The 27,989-nt window shown below is 48.6% G+C and overlaps 1 protein-coding gene, 1 long non-coding RNA gene and 1 pseudogene across 4 annotated transcripts; 2 read left to right on the top strand and 1 right to left on the bottom strand.

Annotated features, from left to right (window-relative positions):
• The first annotated feature begins 19 nt into the window (after positions 1-19).
• Positions 20-8,998, top strand: LOC114484925 (uncharacterized). Its single transcript, XR_003678295.1, has 3 exons — positions 20-70; positions 5,062-5,184; positions 8,720-8,998. It is a non-coding gene; the product is annotated as an uncharacterized lncRNA (long non-coding RNA).
• A 6,881-nt stretch (positions 8,999-15,879) lies between these two features.
• LOC102992132 (NEDD8-conjugating enzyme UBE2F-like) lies at positions 15,880-16,772 on the bottom strand (annotated as a pseudogene).
• An 8,056-nt stretch (positions 16,773-24,828) lies between these two features.
• Positions 24,829-27,980, top strand: NICN1 (nicolin 1, tubulin polyglutamylase complex subunit). Of its 3 annotated transcripts, none has more exons than XM_028484431.2 (4): positions 24,829-25,531; positions 26,919-27,035; positions 27,285-27,398; positions 27,778-27,980. In XM_028484431.2, the coding sequence occupies exons 1-4, from the start codon at positions 25,400-25,402 to the stop codon at positions 27,937-27,939; spliced, it is 525 nt and encodes a 174-aa protein (XP_028340232.1). In that variant the 5' UTR covers positions 24,829-25,399; the 3' UTR covers positions 27,940-27,980. The 3 variants fall into 3 exon arrangements, with proteins under 3 accessions (XP_028340232.1, XP_028340231.1, XP_028340233.1); XM_028484430.2 differs by having other exon boundaries at positions 24,864-25,531; positions 26,859-27,035; positions 27,778-27,979; XM_028484432.2 differs by having other exon boundaries at positions 24,872-25,531; positions 26,859-27,035; positions 27,847-27,972.
• Positions 27,981-27,989: the final 9 nt, after the last annotated feature.

Genomic DNA, 27,989 nt, shown 5'->3' with positions numbered 1-27,989 from the left:
TGGCCCCGGCCACAACTGGCCACCCATAGACTGCCTTCCGCCCTCCTGATTTCTGTCGAACGCAAATCAGGTAATTTTAAGACAAGAAAACAATCAGGAAGCGTCCTCCAAATTGCGAAGGATGATGGCCCCGTTGCCCGACTCTTATACTGATGAGGAAACTGAGGCAAGGGCCGAGGGCCGGAAGGGCAGGAAACCTGCCCCTCTCCGGGGGCCTAGCCCCCATCAGGCGGGGGTGTCCGGGAAGCGCCTCAGGCCTGACCCTCGTCCCCTCCTCCTGCCCTGAACACCCGGAATCCGGTTCCTCCTCAGCCGCCAGAAATAGCTCTGACCCGCTGGCGCTGGTCACTCACTCGAGGCCCGCATTCTTTCAGGGAGTTGGGGGAGTAAAGGGCGGGGAGTTACTGCTGAGGTCTGTCTCCCTTCAAGAGGAGGGTCCTAAAAATGCTCTCACTCCCCAGGGCTTACCTAGGCCCACTATCTCGAAGACCCCCGACAGTTACTGTACGGGTATGGGGATGGGACCCGTGGTGGGCTCTGTTTCCCAAACCCTGTGCAGGATGTGTCCATTCCCTCCTGGGCCTGTGGCCAGGCTGGAATTCCAGGCCCGCACTCTTGTCAACGAGTACTTTCTGAACGCAGAACGGGCTGTTGCCTGCCAGAGGTTCCTCCCGGAATCCGGACAGCCCTGGGTCTCCCCTGCTTTCTCCCCCTCCTTAGGAAGGACTAGAAGAAGCAAATTTCAGAGAGAGCAAAAAGGAATGCCTCATCTCTCAAACACACATACTTGTTTGTGATGCGTTATACTTAAATGCTTAGGCTCCAAACTTCATTCACACAGACCAGAAAAAGTAAAAACCAGGGAAAAAGCCCCATATTATCCCTTGGATGTTAAAAACTAAAAAATTTATGGCCTTTCAAATCCAGTTCTAAAATTCTCTTGCTTCACATAGGCTAAAAATTCAGCACAGGGAGATCAGCTCGGTGCTTTGTGACCACCTAGAGGGGTGGGAGGGAGACGCAAGAGGGAGGAGATATGGGGATATATGTATATGTATAGATGATTCACTTTGTTATAAAGCAGAAACTAACACACCATTGTAAAGCAATTATACTCCAATAAAGATTTTTTTTTAAAAAAAGGCTGAAAATGTAGAAAATTATTTGGGTTTCTAAACAAAATACATTCTTTCCATTCACTCCTTCAGCTTGCAGAGTTTCCCTGCCACCCACAAATGCACACCAGACACTGCTTTGCAGCCCTAGGTTCTGCTGGGTATTTTAGTGTCTGACTGTATAATTATATATATACATATATATATATATATATATATATATATATATATATATATGTTTTCCCAAAACAAAGGACAGCAGTGAGTACAGGCCTCATCCCTCCTACCGTCTACACAGAAACTGCTAGCTACTCTTTAGTCCTCAGTGACCACCCATGGATACTAGAGTAACTCCCCTTCTTCATTTTTGGCACTGGTCTTGCTAGATGAGGCACCAGGCCTCACTCTGGCCTCCAGGGTCCCAGCACCCCATGCCCAAGCTCCCCCAGAGCTCTGGCCATGGGAAGGTCTCTACCTCAACCAGCTGTGCCAAAAGGTGGGATAGGCCCTTCCTAGTCCTAGGAGGAGGGGAGCAACAACAAGAGTTTGCCTGAAGCCCTTACAGCCAAATCCTGCCTCTCCAGGTTTGGAACTCACTTGGAGATGCTGTGGTCCCAGGCTGGCCCCAATGCTCTCCCCCTTCCCCAGCCCTCCAGGCTTGGCAGCTCTCCCCACAAGGCCAGAACAGATGTGAGCTCTGGGTCTCATTGCTAGCTTCTTTTTTGTCTGGAGTTGGGGTTCCCCCAACCCCCTGTTCCTTCAGGCCCTAGAAGGCAAGAGGCCTGGATGGCCAGCCTCTTGGGGCCTAACCAGCCCCCATGGAGCCCACAGAGAGAGGTGGACAGTCTTCATGGGCCCCTAGTTTGTGTGGGGGCTGTAAAGTCAAGGCCCTGTTACTCCCTATAGTCCTGAAAATTGAAACTTTTCCTCTCCCGGGGCTCCCACAGCTCACCCTAGGGTTCAGCACAAGGTCCCCAGTGACTCACCCTTGGGAGCTATTCTGGAACCTCAGCAGTGCCTAGGCCATCCTAGATCAGGCTTGGTGTTCACTGCCAGTTGGAGAGCACAGCCAAGAGTGAGGCCCAGAGCACACCCAAGAACAGCTGCCCAAAGGGCCCACGTGGTATGGGCTCAGGGAGAACTGATCAAGAGGCCAAGAATGAGGCTATTTAGGCATGACAGTCAGCCCTCAACTCTCCTGGCCATATAGCCTCCAGTGCTTCCTCCACCCTCCAATTAGACCCCCAGCCAGAGGCTTCAGGAAGATTATCAGATTGAGGTTTGTCTTTCCCACTAGAGTATGAGCCCTTGAGGCCAGATATGTGCACCTGCTTGATCCCAGATTGCAACGATCACCTAACAGCATGCACATAATAGAGGCTCAATTTCTGTTTGGAAAAGAAGGAATCAGGGGATGCTGCCTGCCTCCCTTCTTGGTTGGCAGTTATCCCCGAGGGTCTAAGCCTTGTACAAGGCCCAAAGCAAATGTCCCAGTGCTTACTTGGTGCTGATATGGTTTAAGCTAGGGCCTTGGTTCTAGCTCAGGTGAAATCCAGCAGACACCTACATGGACCAAACTTTCTGCTGGTCCTAGGCTTCCAGGCCTTTATCATTCTGGCATATTCCCAAGGAACCAAGGGCCAAGGGCCAGTGCCCAGCCTCAGACTTCGAGGGGGAGGGAGGCTCCTGCTACTGATCCTCCCCAAGGCCCAATGGAGAGGGGCAGGGGTCAGTGCTGGATGAGGGTGGAGGCTCCTGGTCCAAATGCCAGGCCTGCAGGTCTGCCTGAGGCAGTGGGCTGGCAAGCAAGCCCAGCCAAATCAGGGCAAGGGAGGGGTCCCTTTTGTCTGGATTTAACAGAAGGCAGATTGTCCAGCAGCTCTGGCAGAAAGAAAGGGCTGATAAGTTCATCCCGGAGAAACTGCTAGTAGGCGTGTTTGCGGGTCAACACCAGTCTTCCCAGAAATTAGCTCCTTCCCTTGCAGGGACCTCAACTGCAGCACTTCCACCAGACCCCTTCATACATGTCTGGCATAAGGCCTTCCTTTCTAGTCAGCCAGGCAGCTGCTTCTGCACCTGGCCCTCCAGGAACATTCCATGTCCTGTGGGGACAGGAACTCCACAGCAAGAGTGAGGGTTGGTCAAATGAATAAAAGTCGCCTCTCCCCTTGGTGGATACATGTCCACTGCCCTCTCCCTCAGTCACATTCCACTCCCTTTTGGCTCTGGGATAAGACAGTCCCCCAAGGCCAACTTTGGGTGATTATTCTCAAATCACTGGGCCTGTGGCCTTGAGCACTGGACGAAACACCAGATTAGGTCTGGTCTGGCCGAGGAGCCAGTAGAGGCAAGCAAAGCTGAGGGGCCTCTTTGTTAATTTTTTTAGTCACTGACCAGCTAGCCCCTAAACGCAGAGTCTTGGCGGAAGCCACCCACAGTCTTTTTTTTTTTAGTTTAGTTTAGTTTATTTATTTATTTATTTATTTTGGCCATGCCATGCAGCTTATGGGATTTTTAGCTCCCTGACCAGGATTGAACCCAAGCCCTCAGACTGACACTCTTCTTGTTCAGCCAGATTAAAATTCCCTTCTCCACACTCAGTCATATGTCCATGTCTGGCCCAGAGCTTGGCCAGGGCTCCTCCATGGCAGAAAGACCTCTTCCTCTCAGAGCTGGCCTGAGATCTGGGAGTGTGCCTCTCATCAGCCTCGGCTCCTCTCAGTGGCCCCTTAGTCAAGAGACATTAACAGGTTACCTGACAACCACTGGTTCTGACTCTGCTCTCATGACTAATGGGTATGCCATTAGAACACTGGAAAGTGTTGAACCTGAGTGGACAGACAGCTTGCTCTAGGCTGAGTGCTGACAGATACAGGAAGTGTCCCTGGGAGCCTCACCTGCGGTCTGGGAAATCACCAGCATTTGGGGGAGGAGTAAGAGGGATCCATCCAGGCATCTTGAGGGGTGCTAATAAAGGATAAAGAGTGAATGTTAGCAGATCAGCCAAACCTCCAGGTGTGTCCATATGAGGAATAAGCCCCTGCTGCGACCCAGAGCTAAGTTCACTGTGTGACCTGAAATAAGCTACGTGCCTTCTCTGAGCCTGTCCCTCATCATCAAGTGACGTCATATGTGGGCTTCAGATTTGCCTGCTCACTGAGAGTGACAGAATATCACTTTATATGACTGAATCAGGACCAGTGTGAAACATGTCAGTGTATTATTAATCCAGATATATTTACTGAGTCTACTGTATGCTGGAAACACAGCAAGGGATAAAAGGAACAAGCTGCTCTTGTGGAGCCCAAATTCTAGTGTAACAAGCTATACAGTAAATAAGTAAATAAAAATGTAATAATCAGGGGATGAGAGGGCCGGGAGGGGCCAGGGAAGTCCTCTCTTTGAAGGCAGAGCCCGCAGGAGGTAAAGGAGGAAGTCCTGGGGTTTTCTAGGGAATAGACAACAGTGAAGTCAGAGGAGAAAGTGGCCAGACGGGTCTGAGGAAACCGGGAGGTCACCATGGCCTGAGCAGTGAATGGAACACTGAACAAGGGAGAAAGAGTGACTGGTGGGAGGGCAGGCACTGGAGCTGGATTTAATCAGGCTTGGGTTTGCCAGAAGTATAGGATCCCAGAAGCAAGGGGCAGGGAAGCTGAAGGGTGGGAGCAAGGAGGAGGAGGAGGAGGAGGAGGAGGAGGGGAGGGACAGTGCCCTCAGGCCTCCTGGAAGGAATGCAGTGGGGTGAGGAATGAGGGGGCAGCAGCTTGGCCTCAGCCCTGGAGCTCCTCCTTCCCCTTGGAGGTGGGGAAAGGGGTGGGAGAGCAGGCAGGGGAAGGGGCACAGATGGGGATCCCCAGGGGGAGGGACAGCAGGCACCATGGAAGTCAAGTCAGGACAAGCATTTAGAGAGAAAATTTCTCACTTTCCCTGCCTCTATCTTCCACAGGAATACAGAGAGTCCAGAGAGGCAGCACCCCTCCTTTCAGCCCCAGAGGAAGAAGGACCAGGGGGGAGAGAACATGCCTGTGGGGAGAGGAATGGCTTGGACAGCTCCTGGTATGCACTGTAGGTAAGGGCTTTAGGACAGACCATGCAGAGCCCACCAGAAAGGGTCTAGCACCAACCCTCTGAGGAAAGGAAGCACTTGGTCTGGGCCAAGGTGAAGGCGGGGAGAGAGAAGAGGAGTGTGTATGTTGTGGGGTGGGAATGTCCTGCCCCAAGACAGGCTCTGGGCGATCCCCCCTCACCCAACTCCCCTGGGGCTGCTGCCAGACACAGGCTTGCAGGATGCCATCAGGACACGTGGGGTGTCACCTGGCAGGCACATGAGGCCTCAGCCAGCTGTCCCATCCATCTCCCTTCTGCTCACTGATCAGGACTGGTAACCTTCAAAGCTCCCTCCCTGCAACTGCCACTTAGCCTAACGGAATGGACTGAGGTCCTGGCTGAGGTTACCCGGGGATGGGCAGAAGAGGGTCTATATTCATCAGATGGGTTCAGTCGGCTGAACTTGACAAGAGACCCCAGGGACCAGGAAGGCCTGGAACAGGGAACTTTCCTGGTGGTCCAGTGGTTAAGACTCTGCACTCCCAATGCAGGGGCCCGGGTTCGATCCCTGGTCAGGGAACTAGATCCCACATGACACAACTAAAAAGATCCTGTGGGCTTCCCTGGTGGCGCAGTGGCTGAGAGTCTGCCTGCCCATGCAGGGGACATGAGTTTGTGCCCCGGTCTGGGAAGATCCCACATGCCGCGGAGCGGCTGAGCCCGTGAGCCATGGCCATTGAGCCTGTGTGTCCAGAGCCTGTGCTCCGCAACGGGAGAGGCCACAACAGTGAGAGGCCCGTGTACCGCAAAAAAAAAAAAAAAAAAAAAAAAGATCCTGCACACCACAACTAAGACACAGCACAACCAAATACATAAATAAATAAATATTTAAAAAAAAAAAAAAGAAAAAGAAGAAGGCCTGGAACAGGACAGACTGGGGACTGGGCTCTTGAGGTAAGAGAGACCCCAACTTGAAGCCAGGGCTCTGGACCTCTGGGTGTGGGCACGACTGGCTACAAGCATGGTCGTGGCTCTTTGCAGAGGCACTAACATGTCCTAAGAGCCATACAAAGACCCATTCATGATCCCTGGAGAATTTTTACAGCAAAGGTAAAAAGAAACATTTCATCTCTTCATTCCCATCCCATCTCTGTGCCCCCAAGCACATGTGGGGATGTGGCAGCTGGAACAATACAAAGGTGGGGACATCAGGGTGGAGGAAGGCTGCTCCTGTAGGGGATAGTCCGGGCCTCAAAGCAGGGCTGAGCAGCTGCTCGTCTCATGCTGGGGCCCCCAAGAAGGAAGACTGGCCTCAGCTGACCCCATGCCCTCCCTCTGCCTGAAACTTCCTTGTACTCGCCCTGCTGCCTGGGACCCTCAGCAATTGGGTCAATGGTGATGGTGCTGAGGCCCTGGTGTTGAGGTGGGCAGAGAAGTGGGAGCCCACAGGCCTCTTTACTGCACCTACAACCACTGGGATTAAGTAAGTCCCATCAATTCCCAGTTCTCAGGAGGCAGTTCCTGGGGACGTACCAGGCCTAGTTGCTCTTATGTTGGGTACCTAGGGTTGAGGCCCCAAGGGCTAGCTGCACACAGGCAGGGTCCCCTGTGCCTGCCTCTGACTGACTGGGACCTTGGGCAAACCCCTTTCCCTCTATGACCCAATAGGCCAGAGCTTTCCAAAAGGCGCCGGATTGTCTACTTTCCTTCCTAGAAGGGCCAGGACACAGGTGCAGATAAGGAGAGCTGAAGAGTCAGTGAGAAGGAAAAAAAAACAACAACCCCACTAGGGTGGAGGAGGGCTCTAGAGGGGTCCTGAGGAGGCAGTGCAGCACAGGAGAATGGTCTTTGGGGGAAACCACACAGAGAAAAGTACTTGGCTCCCTCCCTAGTCTCCCCACTCCCATCCTCACCCCAGGCTTTCCTTCCCAGAGGAATTCCAGTTGCCTTTGAAAGCACTGGAGCCTGGGATTTCCCTGGCGGTCCAGTGGTTAGGACCCTGCGCTCTCACTGCTGAGGGCGCAAGTTTGATCCCTGGTGGGGGAACTAAGATCCCACAAGCTGCGGGGCACAGCCAAAAAAAAAAAAAAGAATACACTGGAGCCAGGCTGGTCCATTGGCAGCAGATGCTGCCTCTCCCCCAGTGCCCTCGCACCACACAACTGGCTCTCAACCTCCGTTCCCACAGCCCAGCAGCCAGGAAGCTTCCTCACCTGCTGCTGCCTGAGTTCCCTCCCTCTTCCGGGCCAGCAGCTGTTCCCAGACAGCTGGATCAGAGTAGGACACTGCATCCCAGTGAACTGCCACGACTTCCCCCTTCCCTGGCCGATGGCCCTGCTGGCCCACCACAGCCCTGCCTTTCAGAAGTCTTTGACCTCAAATCCTGGAGACCCACCACAGCTGTGGACTGCCTGAACCCTCACGAGGAGCAACAGCTGCTGCTGCTCCCAGGCTCCTCTAGGGCCAAGGTCCCCTTGCCTCCTGTTAGTCTGAGGGGGAGGTGCCAGCCCCTACCCTGCACCTCCCCCTAGTCTTTTGGGGCCTTGTCTTCTGAGAACCTTCTCCCATAACACCACTGTGGCCTGCAGGGAGTGGGGGCCATGCGGCCCTGTCCTCTGCTGACCCAGTCTTTGTGAGGCAGCAGCCAAAGTTAACTTCCAAACTGAAATCTACCTGTGATCCTGCCCTGCTCAGTGCTCTGCCCCCGACTTCCCACTGCTGCTGGGAGGGAGGCACGTGGGCGAGGACCTCTCATTCACACTGACCTGTCCAGCTTGGCCCCCACCCTCCACTTCTCTCAACACCTACCGTCACATCTTTACTCCAGTTTCTCTTTGCACATGACCCCAGCCACAGGGAACCTCTTTAAGTTCCTACAAGCATGCCAGGCATCTGCCAGCTCCCCTCAAGCCTTTCAAGCCTTCCCATGTGTGACACTTCTGCCCACAGAAATTTTCTGGCCACTTGGTTGACCTCATTCCTGCTCATCCCCTGTCTCAGTTTCTGGCCTGGGCAGGGTGTCTCTGCTGTGGACCCTTGTTTACCACACCGTATTATTATGTCTCACTTAAAGTTTATCCCTAGGACAGACTAGAGGATCTATGTCTGGCTATTCCCTCCATCCTGGGAACCTCTAGCACCTGAGACAGGGCCTGGCACTTAGAAGGTACCCAGTAAAACTGGAGTGAGTGAACAAACATTTGATTGAAAATGAGGCCTCTTGGAGCCTTAAGTCTGTGCTGGAGACCTGTAGCCTTCTGGAGAGACGTCCCAGAGAGTCCAATTGGCATTTTGGAGGCCAAACCTTACGAACCAACATATCTTCAGAGACTTCCAGCCTCCTGCAGAATAAATTTGAGCCCCACCCTATACCACCCTGGGCAATAGGGGCCTGCCCCAGACTGGTCAAGACTCACCAGTCTCATCCCCTCCCCTCAACTCCCTGCAGAATGCCACCTGTGTGGGCCCCTCTTCTTCCACCTACCCAAGTCCTGCCTATTCCACTCAAGAACAACACCCAAAAGCCTTCTCAGCATCTGACTCCCTATTGTTTCTAGGAGACCTCAAGCTCCTGGAGAACAAAGATTTCCCTTGATAATAACAGCTGCCGTCACTGAGCTCTGTCCTGCACCCTGGACACACAAAATTTCACTCTGCCTCCCAACAGCCCTCTGCAACAGTTGTTATTATTGGCCCCAAGTTACAGATGAGGAAACTGAGGCCCAAGGGTAAAGTCACCAGAGGTCAAACAGCCAGGAAATAGCCAAGCTGCGAATCTTTATTCATCTTCCTAGCCGTCACTGTCCCTGGCCCAGAGTAAGGAACTCTACTGATGCTTGCTGAATGAGTGAACAGATGGATACAGCTGCATCAAAACTTCAGCTACCGGGACTTCCCTGGTGGCGCAGTGGTTAAGAATCAGCCTACCAATGCAGGGGACACAGGTTCGAGCCCTGGTGCAGGAGGATCCCATATGCAGCAGAGCAACTAAGCCCGTGCACCACAACTACTGAGCCTGCACTCTAGGGCCCATGCACCACAAATACTGAGCCCACGTGCTGCAACTACTGAAGCCTGCGTGCCTAGAGCCTGTGCTCTGCAACAAGAGAAGCCACCGCGATGAGAAACCTGCGCACAGCAACGAAGACCCAACACAGCCAGAAAAGAAAACCAAGAAACTTCCACTACCAGGACCTATCCACCTCTGGAGCCCAGGACACAGAGGCCTTGAATTCATGAGAGGGGCTTCCAGACTTGGGAGAAACAGGGCGGGTCTCTGTCTCCTTCTCCCTTTGTTCACATGGCCTCACCTTGGTGGGGATCTTGACACTGTGAGTTGTATGAGTAGTCAGGGACCAGTGAGGGAGGGAAGAAGCTTCAGGGCAACCTCAGTGAGGAAAAGGCAGAGGGCTCCAGGTCAGCCAGTCCCATTCAAAGAGCAAAAAGACCTGGGGGGTGGGGTGGGGGAGGTGGGGTAGGGGGCAGTGGTTGAACACAGGTGTTCTCAGGGTAGCCTGATTATAGGGTCTTCTAGAAGTTCTGGCATTTAATCTAAGCTCACTTCAGTCCTTAATTGTAAAAGGGTAAGGAAGTGGGTAGAGGACAGGGAAGTATGCAAATCAAATCGCAAAGCCCTTGGACTTCCTTGGCGGTCCAGTGGTTAAGACTGTGCTTCCACTGCAGGGGGAGCAGGTTCCATCTCTGGTTGGGGAACTAAGATCCCACATGCCACACAGCGTGGCCAAAAAAATAAATAAATAAAATAACAAAGCCCTTTACTGAGCACCTACTCTGTTCCCAGACATGCAAGAAGGCCAAAGGCAGAGAACTAGAAGTCATGGCCAGGACAACAGAGAAGCGCACGTTCCAGCTCCTCAGGGAAAGCTCCACACAGGAAACAAGGCGTTATATGGAGCGGGGTCAGGCAGCCTGGCCTGGTCTGAGGAAGTATATGGAGTAGGGGTCACCGAAGCTGGGTCATATGGGAGGGGCGCAGCTTAGGTTCCTGCTGGCTTGGGGAATTCCCAGGAAGGATTCAGCAGTAGCAGAGCCTGTCCAGGCCTGGACAGATGGACAAGAACAGGGAAGAGGTGACTGCCTGAGCAGGCCCTGACCAGGCATCCTAGACTTTGCTGGAACTTGCCTGACTCTGGGCAGAATGGTCTGGAGTTGGGGCCAAGCACAGGGAGCTCAGGGAAAGAGGTAGGGGAACTGACAAGATAAGTCAGCTGGGTAGCCTCCTGCTGGTCCTGCATTGCCCAACACTAGAGTCAACTCATTCCATATTCCTTTCATAATGGGATAAAATGTACCAACATTGAGGACTGGAGTGGGGCCTGGTGAGACCCAGTGACTTCAGCAGCAGGACAGCAGGTCCCAGGAAAGCCAGGGAAACACAGTCAAGCATTCCTTGGCTCCCCGTCCCCAGCAGCTGCAGGAAGCTGCTCCAAGCTCCCAGCTGTACCCAGTAGCCCCCAAGGACTGGAGAAAGTCTTATTTCCTGCCACCCCCTGACTGGGCACACACGTTCTGGAATGGAAGCGGCTGAGTACTCCATGGCAGGCCCCAAGGGAGATGGTGGGGCTGCCAGCCAATATTTGGGAAGGCAGCATAGAGCCTGTCTGGAGACCAACTCTAGGAAGGGGGTACCATGGATTTCATTCCCTGTGACAGGGTCCCCAGGGTTCCTTACCTCCATCATCTGAAAAAGCTATTGACACTTTCCCAGACAAACACTCCCTACACACACAGTCTTGCCTATAATTTAAAAGAGTCCCTAAACATCCTGCAGTGTTTGCAGGGATTCCAGGCTAGAAGCCCCTGCAGTGCACTTAAGGTCAGAGAAATTCTAGTCTGGTTCTGCCCCAACTGGCTGAACCATGGGCCAGCTCCTGCCCATCTTGACTTTCACTGCCCTCTCGAGCCCTCTCGAGCCTTGAGGAAGCCTCAAGGGGTCCATCTGCCCTGCCACCTCCTGGCAGCTACTTCAAATCATCTTATTGGAGATAGTATAAAAGAAAGGGTGGCTTCAGACCCAGCTGAGAAGCTAGACCTGCACTCACCAGGGCTGGACTGTTCTACGCCAACAATATCTTCTGCCCACCCGGCCTTCTGCTCATCCAGATGGATCTGGCTGCCAACTTGCGGACCTCTGGGAGCTTTGGAAGTTCTGAGCTCTCATTCACACACACACGCATCAATACAAGGGTGTGTGTTTTGTTCTGTTTTTGTTTTTTTTCATTTATCAACTCTATCAGTCATTCACCACATTTACTAAGCACCTATTATATACCAGGGCTTGAGCTAAGTAAGCATAGCTCAAGTCCAAATCATGCCCCTACTTCTGGGTCCTGCCTGAATCTCGTGCTCTCCCAACCTTCACTGCCTGCCCAGCACAGCCCTCCCAACTGGTTCACCTTGAAACTGAATTCCTCTTCTACTCATTTAGGGCTTTTGGTAAAGCTGCCTGGTGTGCTCATCTCTAGGCAGAGCCTGGACTTGATAGTCACTTTCTTGCCACCTCCTGCTGCCAACCAACAACTTTGCACCCAGGGTAGGAGATGAGGAAAGAACTGTTGTTGTCTGCCCTAGGATCCAGGAGGCTTTTTTTTAAATTTTTTGGCCTCGCTGCATGGCTTGTGGGATCTCAGTTCCCTGACCAGGGATTGAACCCCTGCCATGGCAGTGAAAGTGTCGAATCCTAACCACTAGACCATCAGGGAACTCCCCAGGAGGATTTTAACAAAAGGGCCTGGCTGAATCCTGGCAAGAGTATGCTGGATGTATTACTTGCTGTTTTGTTCAGAGTGCTTATCACTAGGAGACATATGTAAACTGATTTATTTGTCTTATCTCCTCCACTAGAATGAATCCTCTATGAGAGGGACTTCCCTGGTGGTCTAGTGGTTAAGACTCCGTGCTCCCAAAGCAGGGGGGCCTGGGTTCGAACCCTGGTCAGGGAGCTAGATCCCACGTGCCACAGCAAAGACCTGGCACAGCCAAATAAATAAATAAATATTTTTTTAAAAAATGAGAGCAGTGACTTTTGTTCGCTGCTGTATGCCCATGTGAAAAAAAGTTCTCAGTTAATATTTATTCAATTTAAAAAATCATGGAGTTCAGACCAGATTCTATATACTACATGGTGTCCTGCCAGAATTGAACCCCAGTATGGCCGCTCATCAGCTATATGGCCTTGGGCAAGTTATTCAAACTTTCCACTCATTTTCTTACCTGTAATATTAGAATAATTGTGATTTCTACCTTGAAGGGGAGTGGAATAAGGAAAGAACACAAGCAAAAAGAGAATAGTGTCTGGCATATAGTAAATGCTAAATAAGTGTTAGTGGTTATTATTATTGTTACTATTATTATTCTGCTTTGTTCATTCAATGTTGCTAGGAGCTTTCTCCACCTGGATCAGAAACTTGATTGTTATTGTAGACCCACTATGCCGTTAGACAAAGCTGCCATTCATTTAGTACAACTTTAAAAAAATATTTATATATTTATTTTGGCTGTGCCGGGTCTTTGTTGTGGCATGCGGGCTCTTAGTTGCGGCATGCAGACTTCTCAGTTGCGGCATGCATGCGGGATATAGTTCCCCCACCAGGGATCACACCGTGGCCCCCTGCACTGGGAGCGCAGTCTCACTCACTGGGCTACCAGGGAAGCCCCCATTTAGTACAATTTTATACATACTGTCTTTCTGGATCCCCAAACATGACAAACGAGCAACTTCTGTGTGTGTGTGTGTGTGTGTGTGTGTGTGTGTGTGTGTGTGCGCGTGTGTGTGCGCGCGAATGTGCAAGTGTAGTCTTGGAGGAGGTTGACTTTCATCTGGGCAGGGCTTCCCTGATGGTTCAGTGGTTAAGAATCCACCTGCCAATGCAGGGGACACTGGGTTTGAGCCCTGGTCCAGGAAAATCCCACAGGCCGCGGAGCAACTAAGCCCATGCGCCACAACTACTGAGCCCGTGCACTCTAGGGCCTGTGCTCCACAGCAAGAGAAGCCACTGCAATGAGAAGCCCACATACCGCAACCAAGAGTAGCCCCTGCTCGCCGCAACTAGAGAAAGTCCACACACAGCAACGAAGACCCAATGCAGCCAAAAATAAATAAATAAATTAAAAAAAAAGAAAAGGACTGGGCAGAGGGCTGTCCTGTAGGAGACTTTCAGGCAGCCATTTCCAGAGTTCCAGTGTAGACCATGCAAAAGGGAGCCTGCCGTGGTCCAGTAGTTGTGGCGCACGGTCTTAGTTGCTCCGCGGCATGTGTGAGATCTTCCCAGACCAGGGCTCGAACCCAGTGTTCCCTGCATTGGCAGGTGGATTCTTAACCACTGTGCCACCAGGTTAGTTTTATTATTGATGGAATTCTTAATATGATAGTTACCTTGGTAATACTAGGAGATAAGGTCTGGGAAAGATTTTTGGAAAATTGAGGATCCAAGACTCAGGTAAGGAATAACATTCCAGGCATCCAGAGCCCACCTCCTGTCTTTGCCCCCTCCACCAGCCTTGAGTCCTGGTGCCTGATTCTCATGGGTGCGTGACTCCCCATTTCCCAGCAGGTGGCGCTGCTGTCCTGACTATGCCTGATGGTTGCCAGCCAGATGATGTGTTCTCAGAGGGCTGGGACCTGTCCTACGGAAGGGTGCCAAGGAGTGCAAAGCCGTTCTATTCATTCACGAATTCAACAAACACTAATTGAATATAAAATATGTGCCGGGGGCTTCCCTGGTGGCGCAGTGGTTGGGAGTCCGCCTGCCGATGCAGGAGACGCGAGTTCGTGCCCCGGTCCGGGAGGATCCCACGTGCCGCGGAGCAGCTGGGCCCGTGAGCCATGGCCGCTGAGCCTGCGCGTCCGGAGCCTGTGCTCCGCAACGGGAGAGGCCGCAGCAGTGAGAGGCCCCCGTACCGCAAAAAAAAAAAAATGTGCCGGGCACTGTTCTAGGTGCTGGGGATTTAGCCAGGAACAAGACAGACCAAGCTCTGCTTTTACAGGGCTTACATTTTATAGCAGTGCTGTCAAATATGGTAGCCGCTAGCCACACGCTATTATTGAGCTCTTGAAATGTGTAATCTGAATTGAGAAGTGTTGTAAGTGTAAAATACATAACTGATGTCAAAGATTTAGTAAAAAAATAATGTTAACTATCTAACATTTTAAATATTGATTTTATATTGAAATGATCATATTTAGAGTATTTGGGGTTAAATAAAATATCTTATTAAAATAATTTAACCTGTTTTTGACTTTTTTTTAACATTACCAAGAATTTTTAAATTACATATGGTGCCCACATTTGTGGCTTGCATTTTATTTCTGTTGGACAGTGCTGTTGTGGAGGGTGATCAGACATATAAACAAATGTGCAATATGATGTCAGGTGAGGAGATATTAGGGCTGAGAAGTGACAGAAATGAGACAGTGAGCAAACAGGTGGAAATAAACCTGTGAGCCTGGGACAGTGTGGAGGCCAATGTGGCCAGAGCAGGGGAGAGAGGAGTGTAAGAGACAAGTTATAAAAGGAGGGCCAGAGATGCAGTTTTAAAAGATTATTGCTTATTGATATATAACCATTTGGGGAAGAAGTTTGATTTTTTTTTTTTTTGGCCACACCACGCGCCATGCGGGATTATTTATTTAGTTATTCATTCATTCATTCATTTGGCTGAGCCAGGCCTTCACTGCGGCACGCAGGATCTTCATTGCAGCATGTGGACTTCTTAGTTGCGGCGCAGGAGGTCTTTAGTTGCAGCATGAGGACTCTTAGTTGCAGCATGCATGCGGGAGCTAGTTCCCTGACCAGGGATCGAACCCAGGCGAGAGTGTAGAGTCTTAACCACTGGACCACCAGGGAAGTCCCAAAGTTTTATGTTATTGATTAAATGTAAGAACATGCATTCTCTCATAGCCATGATCTGACAGTTTGACTCCCAGAAATAAACTCTAGAACAGTGGATCTCAAAGTTTTTAGTCTCAAAACCACGTACACTCTTTTTTTTTGTCTTTCATATTTTTTTTAAATTTCTCTTCAATAGTTGCTTGCCCCAACATCTTCCTGTCTGCTCTATACAGTGAAAATACAAACTGAGAATAGAAAAAAATAAAGCATTAAATCATACAAATTACAAATCTATTCCAAAATATACTTACATTAAATAAAATATGCATTTCAGTAAGAGATCTACAGTGAATGACTATGCATTCTGGGAAGCTTCACGATGTCTAGGCAGGGCCAACATTCATGGAAGGAGCTAAGAGAATTTGCATCCAGTCACAGTTTGTAGCAGGTTTCTGATCGCCAGTCTGTGAACTACAATGAGCACAACATTAGCATCACCTGTGCAGGTAACTGACTTTGGGAAAAGGGGGAGAAGCAAGCTCTAGCCTCAATGTTGAGTTCATTACAACTTCTCGAGAATCTTATCAACAGCCTATACAGTACAGTTCCAAAAAAGTAAACATGTTAAGTTAAGCAGACAATGCTTTAGAACCCCAAACACATTTCCCTGTTGTGTTTATGTGGAACTCTCCATCTACAGTGGGTGGTTGTGAAGAGGTTCTTCCTCTGGACAACATGGTCACAGGATTCTGACGACCCAGCGTGACTGAGGGGAGCACGAGGACTGGGGAGGAGGCTCCCTGTTGGTTTCAGTTGGAGACAAACTTCTAATGCACAGTCCACAGCCCTGCAGTCTTCTCCTCCTGTCATCTGGCATAATGCTTAATATAGTCTTCAACTTTATTGCTGAAGTCTTCCTTGTCCTGAAGATGTTCTGTAGCTTCAATATTCAGTTGATCATTGAAATTCAAAAGATCAGTAAACAAAGAGTTTAACACCTAAACACTGTTTTCAGTGGGACTTCCCTGGTGGTCCAGTGGTTAAGACTCCAAGCTTCCACTGCAGGGGGCACAGGTTCGATCCCTGGTTGGAAATTAAGATCCTGAGTGCCTGTGGTGAGGCCAAAAAAAAAAAAAAAAAAAAATCCTTCAGTGTCCTTGTGGGAGCCCAGCCAGTGCCATCAGTCGAATGGTCTCTCAGTAAACTTCTATGTATTTCGCCTGTCTCTGTGGTGTTGGGGTGCCAGTTCCTGGTCAAGCATTTCACTTTGGGAGGCACCAGGTTGTACACATCGGGAACTTCAGTTTCATTAATTCATTCATTTATTTATTGATGCCGCACCGGGTCTTGGCTGCCGCACGCAGAATCCTTTGGTTGCGGCATGTGGACTCTTAGTTGCGGCATGCACGTAGGATCTAGTTCCCCGCCCAGGGATCGAACCCAGGCCCCCTGCATTGGGAGCGCAGAGTTTTACCCACTGGACCACCAGGGAACTCCCCGAACTTCAGTTTCAAACTGAAGTTTTCCACCCTGGTAGTAACCCTCATCTGAGGTGACAGTTAGCTGAAACAGTGAAGCTTGTTTGGATCAGGAAAATACACTTTATACGTACAAGGTAAATTAGCGACAAGTTCTGCAACCTCTTTAACAAGCAGCCTGCTCTCACAGAAACCCACCGAGTGGAGCCAGAGGCTGTGGCTCACGAACTGGACCCTTTGAGACCATCATTCTGCTTCAGTTTGCTTGCCAGCGTCAGCATTACTGCTACCTTTATCCTGGGCACCCCAAGACAGGCGATGCTGCCCAGCGCCCAACACCGGGCCAGGCGGGCCAGGGGTGGCGAGACGCACCCTTTTCACAGCCTCATTGGCTCCGGGCGGCAGGCCATACACTCATAACTGAGGACTCAAGAGAGATTTTACGTGAGTTATATCTGTAGATGTTTATGTGTTGGAAAGTAAAACTGAGGAAAATTTAAACTATTTGCTTTTTTTTTTTTTGGCCTCGCTGCCAGGCATGTGGGATCTTAGCTCCCCGACCAGGGATTGAACCTGCACCCCCTGCAGTGGAAGCTGGGAGTCTTAACCCCTGTACCGCCAGGGATGTTCCTATTTGCCTGTTTAAGATAAACAACGATATAGTAGTAGACCTGCCCTATGAGAACTGCTAAAGGGAATCTTTCAGGCTAAAATGAAAGGACACTAGATAGTAACTTGAGGCCATAATTTAAAATAAAGAATACTAGTAAAGGTAACTTCATAGGTAAATATAAAAGGCAAGATCATGATACTTTTGGTTTGGTTTGTAATTTCTCTATTTTTTTTCTACATGGTTTAAAAGGCAAATGCATAAAACAACTATAAATCCATGTTAGTAGTCATAAAATGTATAAAGATATAATTTGTAACAATAACAATATAAAGGGAGAGGAACAGAGATGTATAGGAGCAGAGTGCTTGTAAACTCTTGAAACTAAGTTGGTATTATTCAAACTAGCTTGTCATAAATTTAAGATATCAATTGTAATCCCTAAGTAAGCCACTAAGAAAATAGTTTAAAAATATACAAAAAAGGGGCTTCCCTGGTGGCGCAGTGGTTGAGAGTCCACCTGCCGATGCAGGGGACACGGGTTCATGCCCCGGTCCAGGAGGATCCCACGTGCCGCGGAGCGGCTGGGCCCATGAGCCATGGCCGCTGAGCCTGTGTGTCCGGAGCCTGCGCTCTGCAACGGGAGAGGCCACAGCAGTGAGAGGCCCACGTACTACAAAAAATATATATATACAAAAAAGGAAAGAAAGGAATCAAAGTGATACACTACAAAAGATCAACTAAACAACTAAATTTTTTTTAAAGGCAGAAATGGAATAAGTAAGGGTTCCCTGAACCCAATTCCAACATGTGTGTGGCGGCTTCCCCACAGGGTGTCTGAGAATTTAACTCAATTCTGATACTATCTATCCAGAGATAGAATCAGATTCCATGGGTCAAGGGCTCAGTCCCACAAGACTGCCCTCCACTTCAGACACAGGTGAAGTTGTTACCTGTGCTTCTAACCAACTGGTCACAAATTGAGTTTACAACAACCCCCTCCAACTTACAATGCTAATCTCAACTCCAGGTTGTCACCTGTACTTCTGACCCACTGGCTATATATCAGAGGTTCCCAAGACCTGCTCTGCAATTTCGATTAATTTGCTAGAACAGTTCACAGAACTCAGAGAAACATTTTACTTACTAGATTACTGGTTTATTATAAAACAATTATTAAAGGATACCAATCAACAGCCAGAAGAAGAGATTCAAAGAGCAAGGCATGGGGAAGGGGTGTGGAGCTTCCATGCCCTCTCCAGGTACATCACTCACCCCATATCTCCACATGTTCACCAATGCAGAAGCTCTCTGAACTCTGTCCTTTTGGCGTTTTATGAAGGCTTCATTACATGGGCATGATTGATTAAACCATTGGCCTTTGGTGATTGATTTAACCTCCAGCCCCTCTCCCCTCCATGGAGGTGTGGGGAGTGAGACTAAAAGTTCTCCTGGCAATCAGCCCCCACCCTTGGGTGGGATCCAAAACTCACTTTCCCTGAAGAGTTTTCAGGAATTGAGGACAGGACAAGAGACCAGATATTAACCCATTGCTCTTCTCTCTCAGAAAATTTCAAGGGTTTTAAGAGCTGTGAACCAGACACTGCAGATGAATACCAAATATATATGAGAAATATATATTTTGGTCATTCAGATGGCATATATATATATATATATATATATATATATATAGTATTTTTATTTTATTTATTTATTTATTTATTTATTGAGCTGTGTGACTTGTGGAATCTTAGTTCCCTGGCCAGGGATTGAACCCGGGCCCTCAGCAGTGAAAGTGTGGAGTCTTAACCACTGGACTGCCAGGGAATTCCCCAAATTGGATTTTTTTAAAAAAGGTCTATCTATGTGTATCTATAAGAGACTCACGTTAGGTATAAGGGCACAAAGAGGTTGAAAGTAAGCGGTGGAAAAATATATTCCATTAAAATAGTAACCAAAAGAGAGTTGGGTGGCTATATTATTGTAAGACAGATTAGACCTAAATCAAAACAGTTTACAAGAGACAGAGAAGGAAAATATTGATAAAAGGTACAATATAGCAAGAAGATATAACAGTTATGAGCATACATACATCTTACAACAGAGCCCCAAAATATGTGAAGCAAAAATTGACAGAATGGAAAGAAGAAATACACAGTTCTACAATAATAGTTGGAGACTTCAATACTCCATGTTCAATGATGGATAGAACAACCAGACAAGAGCAGTAAGGAAATGGAGGACTTGAGCAACACTGTAAACCAACTAAACCTAACAGAGATATACAGAACATTCCACCCAACAATAGCAGAATACACATTCTTCTCAAGTGAACATGGAACATTCTCCAGAGTAGGCCATATGTTAGGCCACAAACAAGTCTCAATAAATTTAAAAAGATTGAAACATAATACTGAGTATCTTTTCCTTTCTGGTCACAATGGAATGAAACTAGACATGAATAAGATAAAGAAAACTGAAAACAAAAATCACAAATATGTGGAAATTTAACAACACACCGTGTGATGGTTAATTTTATGTGTCAACTTGAAATGACCATGGAGTATCTAGACATTTAGCCAAACATTATTCTGGGTGTGTGTCTGAGGGTGTTTCTGTGTCAGATTAACATTTGTTTATTTTTTCTTTTTCTTTCTTTTAGTTTTTGAGATTAATATTTGAATAGACTGAGTAAAGCAGATTACCCTCCCTAATATGGGTAGGCCTCATCCAATCGGTTGAAGTTCTGAATAGAACAAAAAAGCTGAGTAAAAGGAAACCCCTCCTGTCTGATTGCTTGAGCTGGAATATTGTTCTTTTTCAAGACTTTGGGGTACGACCAAAACATCAGCTCTTTCAGGGTCTCTGAGACTGCCAGATTTGGGACTGGAATGTATACCATCAGCTCTCTTGGTTTTTATGCCTTCAGACTTGAGCTAGAACTACACATTGGCTCTCCTGGGTTTCAAGTTTGCCAATGGCAGCTCTTGGGAGTTCTCAGCCTCTATAATCACATGAGCAAACAGTTTATAAGTTTATAATCTCAATCACTCAATTGATCTCTCTCTCTCCCCATATATATATGGAGTGGAGGTGGCTGTCCACCAGAGAGATATTCAAATCATGCACCTCAGATTGGGACTTGGAACCCAAGTTCTGGGACTCAAACTCAGCCAAAACCCTAATTGGGACTCGAACCCATGCAGCTGGCCAAAACTCACAGTCTTCCAACTGAGATCACACACCTGGTTTCAGGATTTAATGAAGCTCAGGTTCTTGATGTCTCCATTGCAGAAAGAATTCAGTGAGAGACAAAGTGATAGGTAAGAAGTGGATTTATTTAGAGAGAAACACACTCCACAGACAGACAGTGGGCCATCTCAGAAGGCGAGAGGAGCACCAGGGCATGGGTTATCACTTTTTATAGGGGTGGGTAATTTCATAGGCTAATGAGTGGGAGGAGTATTCCAGCTATTTTGAGAAAGGGTGGGGATTTCCAGGAATTGGGCCACCACCCACTTTTTGATACTTATGGTCGGTCTTGGAACTGTCATGGCTCTGTGGGTGTGTCAGTTAGCTTACTGATGTGTTACAATGAGCTGTATACTGAGGCTCAAGGTCTAGTGGAAGTTGACTTGTCTGCCATCTTGGACCCATTTGGTTCTAATCAGTTTATGTCACGTCCTCGGGCTATGACATTCTTTCAAAGCTTGTGCCCTGCACCCTTCCCTCCTGTTTCAATATTGAGACTCATCTGTAGTGAGGGGCCACATGGGTCTGTGTCTGCTCTCAGAGCTGAGGTCTGAAGACCAAAGCCTGTCTGTATCCACCTGATTCTCAGGAGGGCTATAGTCCTCTGGGATTTAGGGAAACCTCTGCTCCAGTATGGGGGGTGGGTGGCTCCCTAAAAGGGACACCCTCAGGAATCTGGAGGGACCCAGGCAATGAATCATTAGTCTGAGTCAAAATGGAGATAGTGGGCTTCTCTGGTGGCACAGTGGTTAAGAATTCTCCTGCCCTTAAGAACACAGTGAGGGGGAAGTAAGTTGGGACGAAGTGAGAGAGTGGCATTGACATATATACACTACCAAATGTAAAATAGATAGCTAATGGGAAGCAGCCACATAGCACAGGGAAATCAGCTCGGTGCTTTGTGACCAACTAGAGGGGTGGGATAGGGAGGGTGGGAGGGAGATGCAAGAGGGAGGGGATATGGGGATATATGTTTATGTATAGCTGATTCATTTTGCTATACATCAGAAATTAACACAACGTTGTAAAGCAATTATACTCCAATAAAGATGTCAGAAAAAAAAAATCTGCCTGCCAGTGCAGGAGACACGGGTTTGAGCCCTGGTCCAGGACGATCCCACATGCCGCGGAGCAACTAAGCCCGTGCACCACAACTACTGAGCCCGCATGCTGCAACTACTGGAGCCCGTGCGCCTAGAGCCCATGCTCTGCAACAAGAGAAGCCACCACAAGGAGAAGCCCATGCACTGCAACGAAGAGTAGCCCCCACTCGCCGCAACTAGAGAAAAGCCCGCACACAGTAATGAAGACCCAATGCAGCCAAAAATAAATAAATAAATAAATTTATTAAAAAGCAAAAAACAAAATGGAGATAACAATGACCAGTCCAGAAGCCACAGGTTACAAATTATGATGAGGCAGGGAAAGTTTTCTGTCACTGGAGGTCTCCAGGTCTGAGCTGGGAAGGCTCAGCTCCTCCAGGCTGTTCCTTGGGCTGGCTTCGAATCCTGGTTTTGTGTCTGTTTGATGCCCCATTATGAGAATCCTATGAGCTACACTGGGCTTGTGCCTCTGGAGCCCCTCACACAGAGAAGGCACAGGTCACCAAAGATGACTGTTGCCTGGAGGGCTCTGACCTATGAGGTAGGAGTCCAAAAGAGGCTGTTTCCAGCTCTACTTCATATTGATTTCTTGGCTTAGGAAATCACTGGCCTACATCTGGCCTCAGCTTTGTTATCCATAAAACAGGCTTAACTGACAATTTCTGAGGCATTGTTTCCACAAGTATCTGGAAGGATGATGATGATAATAAATATGATGTTTAATTTTTTTCTTTAAAAATCATGTTTATTGAGGTATAATTTATTTTTGTTTTATTATTTTTAAAATTTCTTTATTGAGGTGTGTGTGTGTATATATGTGTATATATATATATATATATATATTTTTTTTTTACCCATTTTTATTTATTTATTTATTTATTTTGGCCACTCTGTGCGGCCTGTGAGATCCTAATTCCCTGACCAGGGATTGAACCCGTGCCCTCGGCAATGAAAGCACAGAGTCCTAACCACTGGACTGCCAGGGAATTCCCAATTGAGGTATAATTTAGATACAATAAAATGCACATATGTTAAGCATTGTTTAATAAATTTTGACAAATGTCTAGACAAATATAACTACCAGCCTATCACATCATAGAAACTTTCTGTCACCCCAAAATATTCCCCTGTACTTCCTCACAGTCACCCTGTGTTTTCTCTTCTATGTCTGGCTTTTTTCACTAAGTGTAATATTTTCAATGTTTACCCTTGTTGAAGTATGTGCCAGAATTTCATTCCTTTTTAAGGCTGAATAATTTCATTTTGTGTAATTACACTTTGTTTACCCATTCATCTATTGATAGCCTGTGGCTTCATTCATTTCTTTTTATTGTTGAGTAGTATTTCATTGTGTGGATACACCACAATTAGCTAATCTGTTCATTTGTTCATCTGTTGGACACCTAGATTATTTCCAAATTTTGGCTATTATGAATAAAGTCCTTGGATGGACATATGCTTTCATTTCTCTTGGGTAAATACTTAGGAGTGCAATGGCTGGATCATGTTTTAAGTATAAATTTAGTTCTTTTTAAAAAAAATTTATTCATTTATGTATTTATTTTTGGCTGTGTTGGGTCTTCGTTTCTGTGCAAGGGCTTTCTCTAGTTGTGGCAAGCAGGGGCCACTCTTCATCGCGGTGCGCAGGCCTTTCACCATCGCGGCCTCTCTTGTTGCGGAGCACAGGCTCCAGACGCGCAGGCTCAGTAGTTGTGGCTCACGGGTCTAGTTGCTCCGCGGCATGTGGCATCTTCCCAGACCAGGGTTCGAACCCGTGTCCCCTGCATTAGCAAGCAGATTCTCAACCACTGCGCCACCAGGGAAGCCCAGCCCTAAATTTAGTTCTTAAAGAATTGCCAAGGGCTTCCCTGGTGGCGCAGTGGTTGGGGGTCCACCTGCCGATGCGGGGGACGCGGGTTCGTGCCCCGGTCCGGGGGTGCAGGCTCAGTAGTTGTGGCTCACGGGTCTAGTTGCTCCGCGGCATGTGGCATCTTCCCAGACCAGGGTTCGAACCCGTGTCCCCTGCATTAGCAAGCAGATTCTCAACCACTGCGCCACCAGGGAAGCCCAGCCCTAAATTTAGTTCTTAAAGAATTGCCAAGGGCTTATATATTTTTTTTTTACCCATTTTTATTTATTTATTTATTTATTTTGGCCACTCTGTGCGGCCTGTGAGATCCTAATTCCCTGACCAGGGATTGAACCCGTGCCCTCGGCAATGAAAGCACAGAGTCCTAACCACTGGACTGCCAGGGAATTCCCAATTGAGGTATAATTTAGATACAATAAAATGCACATATGTTAAGCATTGTTTAATAAATTTTGACAAATGTCTAGACAAATATAACTACCAGCCTATCACATCATAGAAACTTTCTGTCACCCCAAAATATTCCCCTGTACTTCCTCACAGTCACCCTGTGTTTTCTCTTCTATGTCTGGCTTTTTTCACTAAGTGTAATATTTTCAATGTTTACCCTTGTTGAAGTATGTGCCAGAATTTCATTCCTTTTTAAGGCTGAATAATTTCATTTTGTGTAATTACACTTTGTTTACCCATTCATCTATTGATAGCCTGTGGCTTCATTCATTTCTTTTTATTGTTGAGTAGTATTTCATTGTGTGGATACACCACAATTAGCTAATCTGTTCATTTGTTCATCTGTTGGACACCTAGATTATTTCCAAATTTTGGCTATTATGAATAAAGTCCTTGGATGGACATATGCTTTCATTTCTCTTGGGTAAATACTTAGGAGTGCAATGGCTGGATCATGTTTTAAGTATAAATTTAGTTCTTTTTAAAAAAAATTTATTCATTTATGTATTTATTTTTGGCTGTGTTGGGTCTTCGTTTCTGTGCAAGGGCTTTCTCTAGTTGTGGCAAGCAGGGGCCACTCTTCATCGCGGTGCGCAGGCCTTTCACCATCGCGGCCTCTCTTGTTGCGGAGCACAGGCTCCAGACGCGCAGGCTCAGTAGTTGTGGCTCACGGGTCTAGTTGCTCCGCGGCATGTGGCATCTTCCCAGACCAGGGTTCGAACCCGTGTCCCCTGCATTAGCAAGCAGATTCTCAACCACTGCGCCACCAGGGAAGCCCAGCCCTAAATTTAGTTCTTAAAGAATTGCCAAGGGCTTCCCTGGTGGCGCAGTGGTTGGGGGTCCACCTGCCGATGCGGGGGACGCGGGTTCGTGCCCCGGTCCGGGGGTATCCCGCGTGCCGCGGAGCGGCTGGGCCCGTGAGCCATGGCCGCTGGGCCTGTGCGTCCGGAGCCTGCGCGCCGCAGCGGTGAGAGGTCCGCATACCGGAAAAAAAAAAAAAAAAAAAAAAAAAAAAAAAAAAAGAATGGCCAAACTGCTTTTCAAAGTGGCAGGAAATTATCAATGCATGAGGGTTCCACAGTTTTGTCAGTTTTTAATTTTAGTCCGTTTAGTGGGTGTGTGGGGTTCTAATTTGTATTTCCCTGATGAATAATAATGTTAAGCATCTTTTCATGGGCATATTGGCTATTTATCTTTTCTTGTGAGTTATCTCTTTAAATCCTTCGTGCACGTAAAAAAAGCGTTAATATCTATTTTTGCAACCAGTGTTATCCAGACACTATGCTCATTCATGCTCATGGCTTTATGCTTTTTAACTGACGCCCGCCCTGCACAGAGTCAGTAACCGACTGAGACTTCAAGGTACCTAGAAGGTTCAGCACTAACTGGATCCAAAACGGCTAGGCCGTTTCTGGGCATGGTCCCTGGTGGCTCTCTAAGGCGTGCTCGGTGATTGGCTGAAGGGGCACTTCCGCAGGCACTTCCGAATCCGGACCCGCCCCAAGCATCGATGATTGGCTGGGCTGGCCGAGCGCGAGTCCTGTCGGGAGTTGTAGTTCTTGGGGCCCGGCTGGGGACGCCGGGAAGGAGCATTGGTCTTACTTGGTCGCAGCCGCTGCCACCATGTCCCGCGTGTCGGTCCCTTGTCATGTGAAAGGCACCGTGGCCCTGCAGGTGGGCGACGTGCGGACTTCCCAAGGCCGGCCTGGCGTGCTGGTCATCGACGTCACCTTCCCCAGCGTCGCGCCCTTCGAGGTGAGCAAGCAAGTGGGCGCGACCGGGGCTCCTGGGCGGGGCTTATCTGGGAACTCGGGCGTGTCCCAGCCATTTAATCGTTTACCGAAAGCCTCTGCAGTACCTCGCCCATACGAATAAGTTAACCATTTATTTATTCCTTCAGTTAACACACAGTTACTAGAACGCAGCTTCCTCTTCTGTTCTCTTTAACGTCTCTGCCCAATGTCCAGAATGGCGCTGACACGGAAGTGCCGAGATAGTAGGCTAGGTGCTGGAAATACAGTTTTGAACCCAGTAGAGGTGAGAGGTCGTTTTGTCCCTGGCCACTGGCTGGGTATCATTAGACAATGAGTTACCTCCCAACCTGCCTCCTGCCCATTCCTACAGTCCCTGCTGGAGGTCAGGTTCAAATAATCCCTCATCAGGATCTTCCCAGTGGCTCCAGTTTCCAGTCTCCAGTTGCCCTTCCACATCTGCTGGCAGAGTGGACTCTGGAAGACCTCAACACAGAGGACAAAGTCCACTTTCTAATGGCCTGGCATTCACAGCCACTCTGTGTCTTTGCCCTACTTGCCTCTCGGCCCCAGGCATTTTGTCCTGTAGTGTGTGGTTCTCCCTCAAGCTGTTGATTACTCTAAGCTGGGAGACTTCATTACAGGGCCCAACCCTGGAAATCTGATTCAGTAGGTCTGGGGTGGAGCCTGTACACTTATATTTAAAAAAAAAAAAAGAAAAAAGAAATTTCCTTGAGTAATTCTGTTTTGTTGTATTTTTTTGTTGTTGCTGTTGTTTTTGTTTTTTTTTGGCCTCACCACGGTGGGATCTTAGTTTCCCGACCAGGGATCGAACCCCGGGTCCTTGCAGTGAAAGCACCGAGTCCTAACCACTGGACCACCAGGGAATTCCCTCCTTGAGTAATTCTGATGAGTATCCAGTGATGAGAACTGCTTTAGCTAGGCTGAACCACTCTCTGTTTCAGGGGTATGCCAGGTCCTGTCACCCCTTAGTGCTCCTTTGTTTATGCTACTTTACAGTTTCTACCTTTCATGGTCCACTTGATGAACTCATCTGTACATTTTCTGACTCATCTAGAGTTAGGGCTCTGACCACTCGCAGCATCTTGGACATGCAGCAAGATCCAAGGTCATGGTTTGTTTGAATGACGTGGTCATTTAGACTGTGAGTTCTAGGAAGGCAAAATCTCTTTGGGCCCCAGTGGATTCTTGTTGATATTGTTAGATTTGTAGAAGAGTACATTCCTAAGTGGAGGAAGAGATGGTGCTTTTGAACCCCTCAGGCCCGGGGCCTAGGTCTGATTTGTTGTGGTGGGTTGTGTGTGCCCTAGTTGCAGGAGATCATGTTTAAGAATTACTACACAGCCTTTCTGACCATCCGTGTTCGCCAGCACACCTCAACACACACTCCAGCCAAGTGGGTGACCTGCCTTCGAGACTACTGCCTGATGCCTGACCCACACAGTGAGGAGGGAGCTCAGGAGTATGTATCGCTGTTCAAGCACCAGGTCAGCTGGGACTCAGCATGGCCAGGGCAGCCCAGATGGGGGCTCACAAGAGGCCTGGGGATTGGGCCAGGATACCATGAGGGAAGAGGGGCGGGCAAGGTTGGCCTGAATTGTGGTTCTTGGGCAAGTGCCTTGGAGGAACTACTGTTTCCTTCTCAAAGGCCTGGGGAGGAAGCACCTTGGCTCATTGCTGGTTGGCTCCTGGGCAGTGAGCTGGGGCCTCGGTGGGTCCTTGTGTGTATGTGTCAGATGCTGTGTGACATGGGCAAAGTATTGGAACTACGCCTGATTCTGCGACAGCCATCACCACTGTGGTTGTCTTTCACGGTGGAGGAGCTGCAGATCTACCAGCAGGGACCAAAGGTAGGTGACTAGCTCAGAGCTGTTTGCTGGCTCTTTCTCCAGGAGGCTCCTAGCTATGGCTGGGAGGCCTGGGGGTACAGGTGGGAGTGGATGGGTAAGGATGAGGAGACTCAGAAGGAGTCCTTCATGGAAGTTAGCCAGGTGGGAATGATGGAAGCTCATGATAAGAGGTGAGGCCGTGTCCCCATATCCCCTGACCTTTGGGGCTACCTGCCTTTTTCAGATCTGGAACATTCAGGTACCCAGATATACTTCTGTTCCTTTTCTTCGTGGGGCTTCCTTCTGCATAGCAGAAGAGCTTAGGTAGTCTTCTGCCCCTGGGACCTAAACAGGATTTTCCCAGTTTCTGGGGCTCAGGGGCCCTTCTCTCTGCCTTCAGGACCTTGGCATCTGGTTGCAGGTCTCTCCTACTCTGCCTGCCTCAGGGCAGTATGCCTTTGCTTTGCAGAGCCCTTCCATGACCTTCCCCAAGTGGCTCTCGCACCCAGTGCCTTGTGAGCAGCCTGCTCCCCTTCTTGAGGTAAGCCCTCACCCTGGCTAAGAACCATGTGCGAACAGCTCTGGTGTCCAGCACAGGCCCAAGGGGACCCC

This window comes from Physeter macrocephalus, unplaced genomic scaffold (genome assembly GCF_002837175.3).
Source record: "Physeter macrocephalus isolate SW-GA unplaced genomic scaffold, ASM283717v5 random_164, whole genome shotgun sequence".
Taxonomy (NCBI): Eukaryota; Metazoa; Chordata; class Mammalia; order Artiodactyla; family Physeteridae; genus Physeter; species Physeter macrocephalus.
The sequence above is the reverse complement of the archived record's forward strand: the minus strand, read 5'-3'. Positions and strand labels throughout refer to the sequence as shown.